The following is a 19,846-nucleotide window of genomic DNA, read 5'->3' as shown; positions in this document are numbered from 1 at the left end:
TCCTGCCTCTGAGGTCTGAGACCTCCGCCCTTGTATTTTCATTTTACCGTAATTTTTTTTTCTTTTTATCTTCAAGAATCATTCAATCAATAAAGTTGAATTTCTTATCGTGGATGGCTTTCCCTCCTTCCTTTCTTCTCTCTGCCTTTCTTTCTGTGATGGGGTGCGTCTTGATGCTTTTGCCTTCCGATAGCAGTGCCCTGTCGAAGCACTTCCCCTGCCCCTAGGGATTCCGCTGAAGTCGACGATCCGGCGCTGAAGAAGGAAGTTCTTCACCTGACAAAAAAGTCAAAGAAGATGGAGGGCGAGCTTCACAGATTGAGAGAGGGCCATTCTGAAGCCACTGCGGAGGCCACCCGCTTTAGGAATCTCCACGTGAAGGGGATCATGGAGTATAGCCGGAGGAAGGCGGACTTCGCAAAGGAGCTTGAGGAATGCAAGAAGAGCGCCAGCGATCGAATTTGGGCTCAAGCTGCCAAGATTAGCGCTCTCAGGGTGGAACTATCGGTCGCGAAGGAGAAGATCGGCCAGCTAGAAGGAAGTTCATCCCGGCTTTTGGCTCGGGCCGACGGCGACCGGAAGTGGTCGAAGAAGGTCTCCGACCTTCAGCAGCAGCTTCAGGACGCCGAGGTGAGCTACGACGTGCATCGAGCCGGTTGGCGCAGGCAGGTAGATGAATATAAAAGGGGACTCAGGGCGGTGACCGACGAAGTTGCCCGTCTTCATAGGCAGCTGGCTGACAGGGCTCAGCTTACTTCTGCTCGAGATTCTGATGAGCTCCAGTCCCTAAGAGGAACCGTCGAAGAGATTTCTGTTGCCCTCGGGGAAAGGACGGCTGAGTTACAGCAACTGAAGATCCAACTGGCATACGATCAACAGGTCATCGCGGATGCGGAGGCAGAATCTGAGGTCCTAAGAAAGAGGCGTCGAGAGGCGGAGATCGAAATTCAGCGGTTTCGTTGGGCGCTCCAGGACGCACTGCTGAAAAGGAGAGAGCTAGAAGAAGAAGTTGAGAATCTGAGGCAGTCCTAGATGAGGGGTGGAGCAGATAATTCTTGGTCAGAAGGAGCGGAGCTTCCCTAGGGCTCTTTTTGGCCTTCTGTCTTTTCATGCATACATTTTCCCTTTTGTTGTTTTCTCTCGCTTTTGTCATTTTTCTTTTCCTCCCTTTGCCTTCTGGGCTTCGTGGTGTATATTTCCTCCCTTTACCTCGTCCGCATATCGTATTAAATTATCGTCCATCGGACTTCTCTTATCGTTCAACTTGTCCGACGTTGACGTCGTTTGGAGGTGCCAGTCGTCGATGCACTGGTTTGCTTTCCTCATCATTTGTGGCTGCAGGCTCGAACTTGGTGGTCCAAACTCTACATCACTTCGGAGGCATCGCCGTCTTCTTGACATCTTTGGCGTAGTTTGTCCTTCATCTGTTTCTGACGTAGTTCGTCGCTCTTCCTCTTTAATTTCCCTCCACTTTTCAGAGTGAGGGCCCTCCCCTGGCTGTTTGCGGGGTTGCGTAGAAGTGTGAAGGTGCCGCTGAGGGGCCTTTCCCCTTCATCCGATCTTGTAGGGCGGCCGGGTTTCATCACCGTCAGGGCGAGGTTCTCCTCCTGCTCCCCACAGGGCCAAGGGCACGTAAGGGCCATTGCGAGGGAGACTCCGCCATCCGGTCTAAATGAACCGAGCCTTTGTCTTTGCTCATGTCAGGACGAGGTTCTCCTCCCGTTCCTGACATAGCCGTGGGGGCACATTAGGGTGTTGTAAGGCCTCTCCCCCCATCCGATCTAGGAGAATCGGGCCTTTGACTTTGCTCATGTCAGGACGAGGTTCTCCTCCTGTTCCTGACATGGCTGTGGGGGCACATTAGGCATTGTAAAGCCTCTCCCCCCATCCGGTCTAGAAGAACCGGGCCTTTGACTTTGTTCATGTCAGGATGAGGTTCTCCTCCTGTTCCTGACATGGCTGTGGGGGCACATTAGGGCGTTGTAAGGCCTCTCCCCCCATCCGGTCTAGAAGAACCGGGCCTTTGACTTTGCTCATGTCAGGACGAGGTTCTCCTCCTGTTCCTGACATGGCTGTGGGGGCACATTAGGGCTTGTAAGGCCTCTCCCTCCATCCGATCTAGAAGAATCGGGCCTTTGACTTTGCTCATGTCAGGACGAGGTTCTCCTCCTGTTCCTGACATGGCTGTGGGGGCACATTAGGACGTTGTAAGGCCTCTCCCCCCATCCGGTCTAAAAGAATCGGGCCTTCATTTTAGTTATGTTAGGATGAGATTCTTCTCCCGTTCCTAACACAACCTTGTTTTGATTGTTTGAAGGGGTTATCCCTAGTCGTAACAAATCCATGCCAAATGGGAGGAGCATGCAAAGTCGAAAGGAATTTAGATTCAGGGCGAAGTCGTAAGCGATACATTTACAAGTTTCTCGAGTTCCATGGTCGTGGAAGGTCTGTTCCTCCTTGAGGTCCTCCGCGATGGAGTCAATGGTCCCGATTGGAGGCCGATCTCCGGGTTGCTCCTCCCTCCTTAGCGGTTCAGGTTGCGGCAGGGCCCTTGGCCGATCTTCTCTACCCTCAGGCCGACGTCGGATGAACCTGTCGAGTCGACCTCACCGGATGAGCTCCTCGATCTCGTCTCGGAGCTGGATGCATTCCTCCGTGTCGTGGCCATGGTCACGATGGTAGAGACAGAACTTGTTGGGGTTGCTTCCCGGGGTGTGTGCGCATCCTCTCTGGCATGGAGAGCTGCTCCCTAACCTCCATCAGTACCTGGGTCTTCGAGGCATTGAGGGGGACGTAGTTGCAGAACCTTCCCGGTGGAGAACCCCGTTGAACCCTGCGATCCGGGCTTCTCTGCCTGCGTACCCGGGGTGGAGTATGGGCACGCTTGTGTCCAGGAGGGGATCGAGAATGCGGTCGAGCTTCTCTCGACCTTTTTTCGACTGCAGGCTTACTCGAGTCTCCCGCCTGCCGCTCTCTCGCGGTCTCTTCATCCTTCATTTTGAAGGCTTCTTCCGCTCGGACGTACCCTTCTGCCCGAGCCAACAAATCAGCAAAACCTAGGGTACTTCTTCTTCAGGGAGAACAAAAGGTCATTCTTCTGAAGGCCGCCCTTCAGAGCGGCCATTGCGACTGATTGGTCCAAGTTCCGGACCTCCAGCACCGCGACATTGAAACGGTTGATATAGGCCCGAATGGACTCTCCTTCCCTCTGCTTGATATTGATGAGGGACTCAGAACCCTTCCGGGGGCGTCGGCTGCTGATAAAATGGGCCACGAACTGGTGGCTCATTTGATCGAAAGAAAAGATGGTACCCGACTTCAGAGCCGAGTACTAGTTTCTCGCCGCTCCCTTCAAGGTGGATGGGAAGGCTCGGTACAGGATGGCGTCAGGGGCACCATGAAGCAACATCATCGTCCGGAAGGCCTCCAGATGATCAACCGGGTCCGTAGTCCCGTCGTAGCTTTCGAACTGGGGGAGCTTGAAGTTTGACGGGATCGGTTCCTGCATGATCATTTGAGAGAATGGAGGGTCAGTGCAAAAATCCTCACCATAAGTGGGGGGAGCGTGGCGGAGTTCTTCGATCCATCGATTCATCTCTTGGAGTCTCCGGTCCAGAAAATCCTCTCGACTTCGAGTCTCAAGGGTCCTCTGGCAGAATGGGGACAGGGATCTTCCAGGGGTGGAGTCGTGATCCGATTGAGGGCTCTCCACCCTCGGGTTCGTCTTCCCAGGAAAGACGGGATGGCTGGTCCAAGTGGCCCGCCCCACCGCCGGATTCTAGTACTCCGGTGACACCCTTTCCAGGCGCACTGATGCCTGTGGCTGCTGCTGCTGCTGCATGGCCTGCACAGCTTCAGTGAGGCCTCTGACCTGCTGCGCCAACAGGTCAAACTGCTCCGTGCCGACCACCGTCGCTGGAGGAGGAGGAGGAGGTTGGGAAATAGGAGGTGAGGCCGGAGCCTGAGATCTGGCCGCGGAGGCCGTGGATCGTCGTGTGGACGCCCTGCGGGGAGGCATCGAGCGAAGACCAAGTGGAGGAAGGAGGAGAGGATGCCGGAAAAGATGCCCGGGGCGGTCCCGTTGAGCGCTCCTTTAAGAACAAGGATACTGTGAAGACACAAGGGCCCTTCCTCTAGCGCCAATCCTGTTGGTGCAAAAATCCGCTTGCGCCGGAGATGCTGGAGTCGAGGGAGTCGCGGTCGCCGTCGGGACCTGCAAAAGAAGTCTCAACCGGAGGTGGGGTTGCTCCGACAAGACCCTCCGATGCTCAAGTCAGCTCTCTGCCTCAACAAGAATGGAGTGCTCGAACAGAAATTTTAGCAGAGTTTCTAGGTAAAAAATAAGAGCTTAGAGAATAACGTATCTGGATTCCCCCTTTTTATAGGCGGAGGGCGCAACAGACTGATAGGGATGTTTGTAACCGTCTGGTAGTGGGCCGCCCAGAGTCAGGAGGAATTTATTGTGAAGAGTAGTGGAGTAGACCTGTGGCTATCACCGAAGCGCGCCACATGGAGTCTGCCACAGGGAGTGGAGCGGCGTCAGTTGTCGCGACTCGCCAGAGGATGGAAGAATCGTGCGGTACCCGTCGCAGGAAGTGGAGCAGGATTGTGGGCATCATAGCGGTCTGCCAGGGGGTAATGGAGCCGCGCGAAATCCGTTGCAGGAGGTGGAGCATGATCGTGGCTGTTGCTGCGTCACGCCAGGGAGTGCAGGTCTGTCGGCAGCAGTTGGAGTTGTGGACGGAGCCCGGCTCCCGTAGGAGTCCGGGTGGAGTCTCCTTTGCGGTTGAAGCCGGCGACGGAGCCCGGCTCCCGTAGGAGTCCAGGAGGAGTCTTCCTGCAATTAAAAGTCAGGTGCGAAGTCCGGCTCCCGTAGGAGTCCGGACGGAGCTTACCAGCAGTTGGAGTTGTGGACGGAGCCCGACTCCCGTAGGAATCCGGGCGGAGTCTCCCTCGCAGTTGAAGCTGGCGACGTAGCCCGCTCCTGTAGGAGTCCGGGTGGGGTCTGCTCTGCGGTTGAAGCCGGCGACGGAACCCGGCTCCCGTAGGAGTCCGGGCGGAATCTTCCTGCAATTAAAAGTCAGGTACGAAGTCCGGCTCCCGTAGGAGTCCGAACGGAGCTTACCAGCAGTTGGAGTTGTGGACGGAGCCCGGCTCCCGTAGGAGTCCGGGCGGAGTCTCCCTCGCAGTTGAAGCTGGCGACGGAGCCCAGCTCCCGTAGGAGTCTGGGCGGGGTCTGCTCTGCGGTTGAAGCCGACGACGGAGCCCGGCTCCCTAGGAGTCCGGGCGGAGTCTTCCTTGCAGCTGAAGCTGGAGTTGGAGACGATTCGTGAGGGTCAATCCCGCTGAGAACTTCGGCTGAGGGTATTTTATACCCAATAACAAGTATACGTCTTTCCTCTACTTTTTTTTCAAATTTTTTTTTAACTTAACATCATTTCCCGTCCCTCATTTTTTGATATCAAAACAGGCAATCTCAACGCAACTATATTTGTCAAACAAGCAACATTATGCAAACAAATATAATTAGACAAATAATTGATGTGCTTTAGCTTTTTTTAAAAAATGGAGAAAGCCAATGCTTGGTCTGGTGCAGGTCTGGGATAATGCTATTTTCTGGACACAAGCACAGAAATTTTAGTGCAGGACTAAATCCATCACGAGCATTGTCCTTGGAAGCTCTACCATATAAATAAATTAGACCCAGCCCAACTTCCACTCTTTTATTTCTCCTTTTTCATAGCATGCAATTTTTGTTAACATTGTTTCACAACCCCTGCAGTTGTGAAGTGCTGAAAAAATGGGATGACGTTTTGTGCTTCAGCTGGCTAAGATCCCCATGAAGTGCTAAATTTCTTTCCAGAATTTTGGAGATTCACCGCTACAAGATTATTTCTTTAAATATCTATCAGGAAAGATGACAAAATCATTACGTGGGGCCATTATCTTGGCCCAAAATAATGAAGCAGGCTCTGTACAGATATAAGCTGCTTAAGAATTGCCAAACTCTCCCTTAATAAGGGTAGGAAAATTTCTTCTTTTTTTTTTCCCTAGCATATTTTCATGAAGGAGCTTGGGGGTTGATGGGGACAAAATTGACCAAGGGAATGGACTTAACTGGTAGAACCCTAGCTGACCCAAAAGCTGTTGAATTTTTAGCCAACTAAGATATTAACCCCTTCTACTATTTTTACTGTCCATTGTGGAATCATTTTTTCATACATGGATTCTCAACAATCAAAAGTTAGTTCTAATTGAGCCTCTCATATTTTCTTATCTTGACAGAAAAAGGAGGCAAATCTACCAACTTTGTTGTGGTGTTGAAACTGCTAGACAACCACTGGCAGAGACATTCGATCAGCCTCTCCCATGCTACCGTGAACGTTTTTTGGCTGTAATTTTTCAAGGTTGCATTAACACCAAATTTTATTCTTAATCACTAAATTCATAGTCAGAATACTGATCCCGAAAACCACCATATTTGTTTAACCTCAAAATGTTGTTCCCAAACATCTCGACGGGATAATTTTATACTGTTTAATTTATTCTACCATAATGACAAAGAATAAAGAAAACTCACGTAGTGTAAAAGATGACAAGCTTGTGGGCTCATAGATCGAGCAAAGCTTTGAGATAGAGCCAACCTTATAGCTATCAAGAATAACCAAAGTTCTAATTCCTTAATTTGCTGAATAAACAAACCATGCATAGTCTCCTGCACCTATGAGTGCAATCTTCTGAGCTCAAACGCATTTAAAATTCACATAAGTTCAGGCCTATCTGCTTATCTCATTCCCATGAGCTTCGTCCTCTAAGCTCAAATAATTTAAGCATGAGACTAATAAAGTAAGTGAATTAATCTGAACATAATTATTTTATTAGAGTAGTACCGGTGCAGTTTCCATGTGTAAAAGTAGAGCTTGAGTATAGATAATCCATTCTGAATATTTCTACAATCACTTCTAAAAAAAAAAAAGAAGAAAAATTACAAATACAATTCAAGGTCACAAACTGTCACGTTGTAATGTTGTGTACTTTAAACTTGGTGAAAATTGTTGCCAGGGCCATGTAAACCACATTGAATACTTGATCTATATGTTGAAAATAGGCTTCTCTCCATTTTCTATTGAACAATAGTGGGCCAAAGACAATCCAAAAACCTACTACGAATCCTAGCTCCATGCTCATATACAGCCATTTCATTTCAGATCCTTCTTCATCCATGGTGTTATCATTCTGTTCATCCCCTCCAACTGCATTTAGACCTTGGTTTGTCTTGTCATCTTTGCACTTTTGACTTAATGGGAACCCACAAAGATCAGGATTACCAACATAGATAGACGGATCAATGAAGGTTTGAAGCTGATTACCTATTGGAACTCTTCCTGATAGATGGTTATATGACAAGTTCAAGTAACTCAAAAAAGTTAGACCAATCATGCTTGAAGGAATTCCACCGAAAAGATTGTTTCTTGATAAGTCAAGTGACTCCAACTGTTGAAATGCACCAATCTTTTCTGTGATCTCTCCTGTCAGATGATTTCCAGACAAATTTAAGCTCACGAGTCCAAAAAGATTGGTCAACTCTTCAGGTATCATTCCAGATAAGTTATTATTTGAAAGGTCCATAACGATCACGAGTGGAAGCAATATAGCATACTCAATGTATATTCCTTTTATGGTCACTTGCATTTTTTCATTGTAACGAGTATAATTTTTTAAAATGGTTCCATTCATCTCCCCCGACACTTTCATGGCAGTAAAGTTTCCAAAGCTAGAAGGGATGGTTCCTGATAAATTGTTACTAGCCAGATCCAGGATTTGAAGAGCCCCTAGTCTTGATAGATTAGGAGGAATATTTCCAACAAGCTTGTTTGATCGTAAGCGAAGGATCTTCAAAGACAACAAACTTTCTCCTATCCAAGTAGGTATTTTACCAGTGAATCCATTCTGTCCAAGATCAAGAGTATTTAATCTCGCACAACTCTTCAAGGATGAAGGGAGTTCTCCTGAAAGATTATTATTACTCAAATGCAATGATTCAAGAAAAGGTAATGAACAGATTGATGGAGGAATACTTTCAGATAGACTATTGCTTGAAAAATCCATAACAATGATAAAGGAAGAGTGGTTCCAACAATCAGGGAGCTCACCCGACAATAGATTTTTTGAAAGATCAAGAGCGCCATATCGAAGATGACAAAGAGACAAGGGAATTTCACCACTTAAATTATTTGTGGAAAGGGAGAGATATTCCAAATTAGACATACTTTTGCTAATGTCAAGATGAATCGCTCCTGAAAATGAATTGTTTGATAGGTCCACTACCCACAATATTGAAGAATTAAAATTTGGCAAAGGTCCCTCGAAGTGGTTAGAACTCAAATTAAAATAATAAAGGTGGATGAAGTCTGTAAGGTCTGGTACACTGCCAGTGATTCCATTGCTGAAGATATCTAACCAGAATATTTGAGAAAATGACCTCCAAAACCAATCTGGTATAGCATTTGAAATTCCTGTGCTAGACATGTCTAAATAGGTAATATTTTTTAGCATCCGGAGCCATGCTGGGAATCGTGGTTCCAGCTTGCAAGAACCAATATCTAACATCTGAAGCTGAAAAGGGGGGATCCAATCAGATGTCAGATTCAGAATTAATTGATTTTGTGATAAATCTAGATATTTCAGTTTGGTGAAATTGGCAAACTGCTCTTCAGACATCACACCCTCCAAAAAGTTCTGTCCGAGGGATAACACAACTAACTCCGCAAGTCTTCCAAGTGATGCAAGAACAAGACCAGAAATTGAGTTGCCACTCAAATCGAGATATTTGAGCTTTCTGAAGTCTCCCAACCAGTCCGGCAGATAACCGTCAAGCTGGGTGTTCCACATGTATAGAGTTTCTAAACTATTTTTGATGCATCCAGTAAACACTTTATCAAGTTCATGCAAACTTTTGCTGATATTAATGTCTGACAATCCCAAATACTGCAGCTTACATAACTCCCCAAGTTCAACCGGAATTTTGCCTTCAAGAAACTGATTACCAGATAGATCAAGGGACTTGAGCGAAGCTAGATTCTTAATTGCAGGCGGAATGATGCCTCGAAAGAAATTATAGCTAAGATCAAGGTACTCGAGGCTGCTTATGTTGAACAACCAACCAGGTATCGTTGAATTAATAAAATTACCTCTGAGATCAAGGTACTCGAGACTGCTTATGTTGAACAACCAACCAGGTATCGTTGAATTAATGGAATTTCTAGAAATATCAAGAACAGAAAGTGAAGTAAAATTCACATGTGGAAGAGAGAGCGAAGTGGTGTTGATGCCACAGTGTCGTAAGTGTACCTCAACAACAGAAGGGAGCATGTTTAGTGCTTGCAGCCAGTGAGCACCTTCTCTGAATTTCACGTATGACATATTGAGATATCGCAGAGAAGAAAGTCGAGAAATCCAGATGGCATTATCAATGATGAGAAATCCAGGTGGAACTTCAAAATTGTCATCATAATAATAATTATAACTGAGATCAAGATATTGGAGGCTCGATAGATTCCCAAGCTGATGTGGGATCAATCCACTCATATAAGCCCAGGAGAGGTTAAGATATTTGAGCTGACGGAATGAGCCCATGAATTCTGGGATACTAATTCCTCCAAAGTCGTTCATGCTCAGGTCAAGATAATTCAGGTGTTTCAAACCAAGTAAGGAAGGCCTCAACTCACCTCCCAAGCACCACTTGTTTGGAAGATAGTCGAAGTATGACAATTGGTGTGGGTTGCGGAGGTCTAGCTTGACAACATGGCTGGTATGATTGTCACAGGCCACGCCTTCCCATGTGCAGCAGTCGTCGCCCACCCAAGAAGATAGCCTGTTGGAGGGATCTTTGAGGCCTTCTTTGAACCCAAGAAGAGCATTCCTTTCGATGGGTATGCATCTCGGGATTGAATCTCCGTTGAGTTTTCTCCCTCCAGCACACAGGAAAGCAAAGAACAAAAGTAGAAGTTGGGTTCTTTTAAGATCCATGAATTTATTAGTTGCTGTGAGATGAAGTAGAATGATTTCTTTATATTAATTATTAGCAGGACAGAAAGCATCTTCCATTGCCGTCCATGACCAACCAATGAATTGGTCTCTGAATATTCCACCTTGGAATGTAAGGTCGAGCTTCCTTCCACACCACACATGACTTGTTAGCAGTCAAGAGTCCATGGGATATTTATGAAGATCTCTTGCCACACCACACATGACTCAATTGTTGTCAAAAGTCCTCGGGATGGTTATGAAGACTTCTTTCCAGACCACACATGACTTGTTAGCAGTCAAGAGTCCATGGGATATTTATGAAGATCTCTTGCCACACCACACATGACTCAATTGTTGTCAAAAGTCCTCGGGATGGTTATGAAGACCACACATGAGTTGCGCTAGTCTAGTGGTCCAGGTCTGTTTAGGGGGCAGAGGTGATGTCGTGTGCATGTAATAATGCAGTGCTGCGTCGAATGAGAGATGGGAGAAATTAAAAAAAGGGAGAACAAATAGAACCAGGTTTTATTTAGACTTCTTTAAGGCGCGTTTTTGGGTGTACTCTAGTATCGAAAACAAATTCCATGTCTAATTGTCATATTTAGCAAAAAAATCTAACAAAAAAGCAAATAATATAAATTTTCTTACGTCTGGTATAATCAAAAAATTTGAACGTAGGAGTTGATCATGTTAACTTAACCTTCTTGTCTATTTATTATTTTCTTTAAGATGGTTATCTTTTAAGAGGAAAATCTTTGATATGTTGGAGAAGATTTTTGTCATTGCAGTGATACAAAAATCCTTTCTTGGGAAACCTTCCATGACCTACAACTAAATTGGCCTCCGTCTGAATTAAGAGTGCAATCGAGTCGAGCCGAGTGAAGTAGTTGGAAGCTTGAATTCTATTCGACTGAAAATATTGGGTCTCGAAACTTGGCTCAAGATCGACCGAGCCTTAATATCTCAAGCTCGAGTTCAGCTAGATAAAAAATAAGCAAAACTCGAGATCAACTTGATTCAACTCGAATATCAACCGAACTATACTCGAACTCGAATTCAAACTTTAGCCTATTAATAATATATATATTAATATATATATTATAAATAAAAATAATATTATTAAATATATATGTAAATTCGAGTAGGTTCATTAGCTTTCGAGCTGAGTATCATGCTACTCGCACTTGACTCGAAAAGCTACTCAACCTCGACTCGACTACTCGAGCTCGATAATAATTGAGTTGGATCGAGCTTAGACTCAAATCGAACTCGAGTAGCTCACGAGCAGCTCAACTCATTTGTAGTCTTAGTCTGAATTCCATCTTGAAATGTAAGATTAGAAGCTTCCAAACAAGGCAAAACTATAAAAGTCCATTTTTGTTGGGGATAATCTGACATAAAAAAATAAATTATATCTCAGATTCTCATATTTGATATGAAAAATGAAAGAGAGAGAGTAAAAAAAAAATGATGGGCTCCATGTTTATTTTTCGAAGAGAGAATGTAAAATAAATATATAGAGGTTGATATTTATTAAATTTTTGAGTGATGATAATCCATACTTAATAAAAATGTCTCCAATAAAACTGCATATGTAATCATTGAATTTGTTCTGATATCTTTCTAAATTTATTCAATAAAAAACTTTGGCAAAAAAATTAAGATGAAGATGGCATTATACAAAAGGCTATTTGATTATAATCATTATATAAAATTAATTAGAAATGATAATACTATCATAGTATTAAAAAATTATTTTATGCTGAAGGATATATTTATAAATTTGATCATATACATATATAGATTTATCTCCAATCAAATGTAGTAATCTTTTTTCAGTATTATTTTTTAGAATAACTTTTTGCACCAATCAAATATAATAAAAAATATTTTTTTATAATTATTTTTTTGATAAAAATTTTTTAAAAATTATTAAATTATTTCATGATATGATATATTCCAACTAAATAGATCCTAAGCACTACTTACAAAACCTCTTCTTTTCCATGCCACATACGACTTCTCCTGCGTGCTTGGTCATTGGTTAAATACTTTGCCAAATCATACCGAAGCCAGTTCAAATCCTGCAAGGGCTAGAATAGCTGAGTACTTCCACATGAGGCATATATTATTTAGTCCTCATTCAACTACACGTTGGGGAGATCCTGATACTCATACATGACTTCTGTGTTTAAATGGCTTGTTTTTCCAAGTCCAAGTTGGATTTTAAGGATAATGGGCTGACGGCCACACACCCGCGTGCACTCAGCTTGACTCGATCAATTGTACCCTGTGCGTGGCATACACAGCGCTTATGTGCATGGACGGTAGCATGTTTTACCACACCTCAAGTTAAATTTAAAATTTAAATTTAAGATTTAAATTTGATTTCAATATATAACATAAGGGTTGTGGATAAAGTTTAGTTCTATATTGAATTTCTTAATATTACTCTAACTTCCATATCCATTTAACATGCATGTGCTGGCAAGCCTTCATGAGGTGCTGGCAATATCAAAGTTATTGATGCCTTTACGGCCTCTTCGGTGGTTAGTCTGAAATAGAGAAAGCTCCATTAAATTTTTCTTCCTACACATTTTATTTTATTTTTCATCCATTCTCTTTTCAATATTTATAATCTTTTGTTTGGACAATTGAAAGCATTGATTGGATCAAACCTCACCTGCGATCACACCAGAGGATGATCGAATTGAGTTGGGTTGTTATATCTTAGAAACGATCTCGCCATAGACATACATGAGTTAGACAAATTTCATTTCTAGGATAGTGTTCCTCAAAACCTTGATCCAAGCAAGCATTCAATCTTTTGATCTAAAAAAAATTGTTATAAAAATTTAAAAATACTAATTTTTTCAATATTAGCAATTTGTAGGCACCACATTCATTAACCAACTAAAAACGAAATTCATGATTAAACTAGGAATTGCTACTAGTTGCTTATTTAAGTATTATATTAAATATGCTTTAATTGTGCAGCATCAGAAAGTTTTATCTCCATTATAAAAAAGTTGAATTCTTTTTTCAAAAAAATTAGCTTTTAAAAAAAAATTATTACTCTGAAAAATATGAAAAAAAAATCATTTTATTTGCAGCTTTACAATATGTGAACAAACTAAAATCTTTTTGGTTGCTATTTCAAAATCTAAGTTCTTAAAAACAAAATCTTTGATCTGTACTTCAAAATCTGTGCAAAAAATAAATTGAAAGTCTTAAAAAAAAACCTATGCTTTCTACTTTAAAATTTGCACAGAAATTTAATTTACTTCACAATATAAATCTTATTACCAGCAATTTAAAAACTAGGAAAAAAATAACTAAGAATTTAAAATAAAATCCAAAAAATTATTGCTCTAGAAACTATGTAGATAATTAGTCCATTTGATTATTCCGGAATAAATGGGCAATAGTTAGGAGAGGTGCGCCAGCGGCGAGCAGAAGCAAGGTTATTACTAAAAATCTAATAATTTCTTCTTTGAAAACCATATAAAACTTTTGTTTAGATTTCCGGCGTAAAAACTCATTAGTTATTGCTCAAAAATTCATATAGAAATTATTACATTAAATTAAAACAAAAATTCTTTTTTTGTGGCTTTAAAAATAGTGGAGAAATGTATAAAATGGCAATATAAATCCAAAATAAATCTTTTCTAATGTTCTGATAACCATGTAGAATTTTTTTTAATTCTTCAATTGAAAAAGGAGAAATATATAAATCTTTCCCAAAATTTCAGATTTAAAATTCAAAATTAATTTGAAAATAATTCATAGTTGAATTCAAAATTTGAAACACCTTATAAACTTGCACACTATCGATCTTTAATTTAGGCTTTGAAATATAACATTATGTTTATCTCATTACTTAATGCAAACATCACTTAGTTGTGCTATTATTGTTTACTGTTTAATTTTGTGCATTTTATATTTTTAAATTTATAAATTCAGATTACAACAATGATTCATCCACCTATACAGATCTCAAAGCAGCTAGTAGATGATCTATATTATTCATCCATGGCACAAATATCAAAGCATTCATGTGAATGATCCAGATTATCCATTCTTCTACATAGGTCTCAAAACAATCAGTGGATAATCAAGGTTATGCGTCCACCTGCATAGATCTAAAAGCAAATATGGATGATTCAAATATTCATTCATCTACATAGATCTCAAAGCAATCGTAGATAATCTAGATATTTATCTGTATATACCACTATAAGAAATCTGACTATTAGTGACGGCTAATTGCCATCGCTAATAGTCATTTTGCCATCGCTAATACTATTAGCAACAGCACCCATCGTTAATTATTGGTCGGAACAATCTCAGTCGCTAATTGCATCTATTAGCGATGAGTTTTTTAGCCATCGCTAACATTTGAGACGACTAATTTTCATCATTATTTATTTTTTATTTTTAAATCAAATTTTAAAAAATAAAAAAAAATTAATGATGGCTATTTTGTTGCTAATGCTTTCGTTAATAAGTATTAGTGATGGCTTAGGTCATCGCTAATACCGTCAGTAATAGTTAATTTTATTTTTTTAAAAAATTATAATAATATTTTTTAAAATTTATTTTAATTAATCATAATCAATTATGATTTCTAACACCTGTTATAATTAAAATCCAAAAATAATATGATAATAATAAATAAAAAATTAATTATATTATATTAAAAATATAAATTATATAATTTTACAAGCAGTATCAAAAAAATATAATACATCAAAATAAAAGAAAATCAAGTCTAATCCTCTTTGTCCTCCTACTCCTCTCCAGCAACTGGTAGATAAGAGCCGGATGTCCCAATATTCTGAAATGAAGAAAAATAAAATATTATTAATAAATTTTGATATGGAGGTATATTTTTCGATATGGAGTCGTATCTTTCAATACACTTCTTCGATTCTCGAATAGATTATTTCTATATATTTCATTCGATGATACGAAGCTATAGACATCTTCGACCCATCAATTGGATTATTAGATTGAATTTTTAATTATAGATCCCCTTCTCCGACTCAAGCCTAAATATGTGGATCTTCTAAATATGAAAACTTAAAACAAGTAAAAGAGTTTACTAATAAAATTATCTGATGTGATGGTTAGAACAACGAGATCAGCTGGTCGCACAGCTGTGGATCCCAGAGAATCTCCATGATCATATCGCAGATGGTATCTCAGAAGCTCTCAGGTATTCCTATATATTTCATTCATGATACGAAGCTATAGATATCTTCGACCCATCAATTGGATTATTAGATTGAATTTTTAACTATAGATCCCCTTCTCCGACTCAAGCCTAAATATGTGAATCTTCTAAATATGAAAACTTAAAACAAGTAAAAGAGTTTACTAATAGAATTATCTGATGTGATGGTTAGAACAACGAGATCAGCTGGTCGCACAGCTGTGGATCCTGGAGAATCTCTACGATCGTATCGCAGACGGTATCTCAGAAGCTCTCAGGTCACTGGCTCAGAAGCCTCTACATGACCTTCTCTACGTATGCATCACTTCAAGTCTGGAACATCGAGATCTGTGAGAACGTTGAAGAGTATCGAGCTACTAAAGGGTCGAAGAAGTGGTCGAATCCTATGAGCCAGCTCCTACTTACCCCTTCGATGACCCTAAGTCATCCCTCAAGGTCAAGGAGGGACTAAGTAGATGGGTCATTGCCGTGCGGGTCAAGGGGAGCCGTGCGGGTCAAGTGGAGCCATTGGGAAGGAGACATCGACGAGGGGGGAAAAAGCCATGCGGGCTCGGGGCTGCGGGATGTCGGAGCACAGGGAGAGGGGGACCGATGAGAAGGAGGCACCCAGAGGGGACCTTTGGGAAGGAGGCATCAATGAGGCGGGGAAGCCAGGAAGGAGGAGGCGCCAGCGAGGGGGGAATCACATGAAGAAAAGGAGATGAGGCGTGGAAGAGAAAAAAAATTTTCTCGCGTGAGCCGATGGGTTACTTTTGGTGGACTATTAGCGATGGCACAAATGCCGTCACTAATACTGTTGGTAACAGTATTAGCGATGATAATTTTTCATCTCTAAAAATTAATCGCCCTCACTAATACTTTTATTAGAAAAAAATATTTTTTCATAATTTTTAAATTTTTTTTTTCAAAATTATTAGCGACGATAAATCTTTCCATTGCTAATAGTAGTCGATAATTAATTAATTTAATTATAATTATAATTAATTTTTTTTAAAATTTTAAATTTATTAGCAATGGCTTTTGCCGTCATTAATAGTCAGTATTCTGTCACTAATAGTATTAGTGATGGCTAATTTTTTGGATCATTTTTTGATGATAAAGGACTATTATTAGCAACGGTTTTTTTTTTTCCGTCGCTAATACTGTCGCTAATATTCAAAATTCTTATAGTGTACATATCTTAAAGCAAATACAGACAATTTAGATATTTATCCATCTACATACTTTCAAAACAATAATAGATGATTTAAATATTCATCCTCCAGTATAGATTTAAATTTGAACTAGCATTCCTTTCGATGGGTATGCAGTCCGGGATTGAATCTCCATTGAGTTTTCTTACTGGAGCACACAGAAAAGCAAAGAACAAAAGTAGAAGTTGGGTTCCTCTAAGATCCATGAATTTATTAGTTGCTGTGAGATGAAGTAGAATGATCTCTTTATATTAGCAAGGCAGAAAGTATCTTTCAATGGCGTCCATGACCAGCCAATAAATTGGTCTCTGAATATTGTATCTTGAAGTGTAAGGTAGGAGCTTCCCAACGCGGTCGAGCTTCCTTCCACACCACACATGACTTAATTATAGTCAAAAGTCCGGGGGATATTTATGTAGAGTTGTTTCCACACCACACGTGACTTGTGCGTGCTAGTCTAGTGGTCCAAAACTCGACAAGTCGTACCAAAACCAATCTGAGGTCATGGAAGGAATATAACAGGTGCGATGCTTCTACGTCGAATGAGAGGAACCGTGTAAGTTTGGTCAAGTCTGTGTAGGTGGCGGAGGTGATGTCGTGTGCGTGTAATAATGCAGTGCTGCGTGGAATGAGAGATGGGAGAAATTAAAAAAAGGGAGAACAAATAGAACCAGGTTTTGTTTAGTCTTCTTTAAGGCGCGTTTTTGGGGTACTCTACCATTGAAAACAAATTCAATGTCTAATTAGTATAAAAATTTAACAAAAAAGAAAATAATATAAATTTTCTTGTGTTTGGTATAATTAAACAAAAAAATTGAACGTAGGAGCTGATTACGTTAACTTGACCTTCTTGTCTGTTTATTATTTTCTTTAAGATGGTTCTTTTCTTAAGAGGAAAATCTTTGATATGTTGATTGTTGGATAAGATTTTTATCATTGTAGTGATACAAAATCCTTTCTTTGAAAACCTTCCATGGACCTGGAACTAAATTGGCCTCTGTTTGAATTCCATCTTGGAAATGTAAGATTAGAAGCTTCCAAGCAAGGAAACTCTCAAGCAGTACTTACAAAACCTCTTGTTTTCTACGCCATATATGACTTCTTCCGTCTACTTGGTCATTGGTTAAATACTTTGCCAAATCGTATCGAAACCAGCTCAAATTCTGCAAGGGCTAGAATAGCCGAGTACTTCCACATGAGGCGTATATATAATCCTTGCTCAATTACAGGGTGAAGAGGTCTTGGTACTTATGCATGACAGATGGTACCAAAATCAATTTTATAAAAAATTTTGAATTTTATTTTATCAAAAATTCAAAATTTTTAAAAATAAAATTTTATTTTTTTCCTATATTAGAAGATTTGAAGTTTTAAAATATGATTTTATATAGTCCTATATTAAAATTATAAATGTGAGTGCTCTTGCATTTATACATGGCTTGTTCTTTCAAATCTAAGTTGGACTTTAAAGATGGTGGGCTGGCAACCACACACACCTACATGCACTCGGCTCGACTTGGTCGAGCCGTATCATATTTGTGGCATGCATAGTATATATGTGCATGGGCGGTAGTATGTTCTGCCACACCTCAAATAATATTTAAAATTTGAATTTGAATTTAAGCTTTAATTTTGATTTCAATATGTACAAAAGCATTATGGATGAAGTGTAGTTCTATATTGAATTTCATAATGTTACGTTAACTTTGATAATTAACATGCATGAGCTGGCAGGCCTGTATGAGATGCTAGCAATATCAAAGCCATGAAGGCCTTTGTAGCCCTCTTCAGTAGTTATCCGAATTGAGTCCATGAAAAGGCTGCAGATTTAGAGGCTGAGCATTATTGCTGGCTTTGGAGAAGAGATGACAAGACGCTCTTGAATCGAGTTAGAGAGCTATTAAGAGTCAAATCAAAGAAGGCCACAAATAATCTTACAAAAGAAGTTCTAAAATCAATAAGGTACCTTTCGATTTAAGATCATTCAATGCTTAAATCAATCGGGATCTTAAAAATAAATAGTAAAAAATAAAGAAATAGAGAGTAAGGAGTGTAAATTAGAATGGAGAGAACTCAGATTTTCTTCAGTGAAGAAATTAGAAAGAGTTCAGTAGAATCTAGGCTCTGTGACTTATGACTTATCTGTCAAGAATATCGCACCCTTCTTTATATAAAGAGAGCCTGTTCAAGCCATTAGAATAGTTTGTTAGGTCATTATGAGTTTATTAGATGGTTACAGAAGTTTGTTAGGCAATTATAAGTCTGTTACATAGTTACGAATAATCATCTAAAATTTGTTATAATAGAATAGCTAGTTGTAGGAAAGTTGTAAGCTCTCTTAAGTTAGAAAATAACCGTGTCATAGTCGTAATACAACTGTAATATAACTGAAAGATAACTGACTTGAAGCCTTGTTGGCTGAGTAATAGATCAGCTAAAACTGATGTCCCACTAATATAAACTGAGTAGGCCGTCTATTATAGCATCAAGTTGGTAATTAACTGATTTGGTTTAGTATAGTGAAGGCGAGAGATACTTGACATGTAGATCGATATGAGGTTGATGTCTTCTGATGATGTCACATGTCAGATGTCGGCCTTCTAATGAGATTAGCAATCAAGGCTCATATCGATATTCTTATCGACATGAGAGTTTCTGAGTTCTGAGGACATTGGCTAAGATGATATGACCCCACAAAAATAGAAGTTCGGTTTTTTTGAGATCCATGAATTTATTTTTTTTGGTAAAAAAATTCGTGAATTTATTTGTTGCTGTGAGATGAAATAGAAGGATCTCTTTATATTAGCAAGACGGAGAGTATCCTTCAATGCCGTCCATGACCAGCCAATAAATTGGTCTCTGAATATTTTATCTTCGAACGTAAGGTTGGAGCCTCCCAATAAGGGAGGGCAATCAAGTCAGATCAGATTATAAACGGATCGGATCATAAGTGGATCGGGTCAGAAAATAGTCAACCCAAACTCGATATGTTTATTAAACGGATCAAAAATTCAAATCTGAACCCGACCTGTTTATTAAACAGGTAACCCGATTCGATCCGTTTAACCTATTTATTAAATAGATTAAATTAGGTTAAATGGGTTAAACAGGTTAAGTTAAATGGGTCAGAAATAAATTAAACAAGTCGAGTTAAATGAGTCAGAAATAGATTAAATATGTTTTAAATAGATTAAATAGGTCTTAAATGGGTTAAACAGATAAAACAAGTCGGATTAAATTAGTCAAAAATAGGTGAAATAGGTTAAATAGGTTAAATAGATTATCTGACTCAATCCAATCTAAATATTAAACAAGTTAAATGGGTCAGATATCTAAAATCCATATCCGATCCAATTATCAAATGGGTTAAATAGATCGATCCGTTTAT

General features: G+C 40.3%; 1 protein-coding gene across 1 annotated transcript; it reads right to left on the bottom strand.

Moving 5' to 3' along the window:
- Positions 1 to 6,855: 6,855 nt before the first annotated feature.
- LOC105036280 (receptor-like protein EIX2) lies at positions 6,856 to 10,041 on the bottom strand. The gene has a single exon (XM_073256433.1). It carries the CDS (start codon positions 10,027 to 10,029, stop codon positions 7,015 to 7,017), a length of 3,015 nt encoding a protein of 1,004 aa, XP_073112534.1. The 5' UTR covers positions 10,030 to 10,041; the 3' UTR covers positions 6,856 to 7,014.
- Between the last annotated feature and the right edge of the window lie 9,805 nt (positions 10,042 to 19,846).

This window comes from Elaeis guineensis, chromosome 4 (assembly GCF_000442705.2).
Source record: "Elaeis guineensis isolate ETL-2024a chromosome 4, EG11, whole genome shotgun sequence".
Lineage (NCBI taxonomy): Eukaryota > Viridiplantae > Streptophyta > Magnoliopsida > Arecales > Arecaceae > Elaeis > Elaeis guineensis.
Note: the sequence above shows the minus strand (reverse complement) of the source record. Positions and strands in the feature narration are given on the sequence as shown.

Coding starts and splice junctions, on each gene's coding strand:
- LOC105036280 (XM_073256433.1), bottom strand. CDS start 10,029: ATGGATCTTAAAAGAACCCAACTTCTACTTTTGTTCTTTGCTTTCCTG.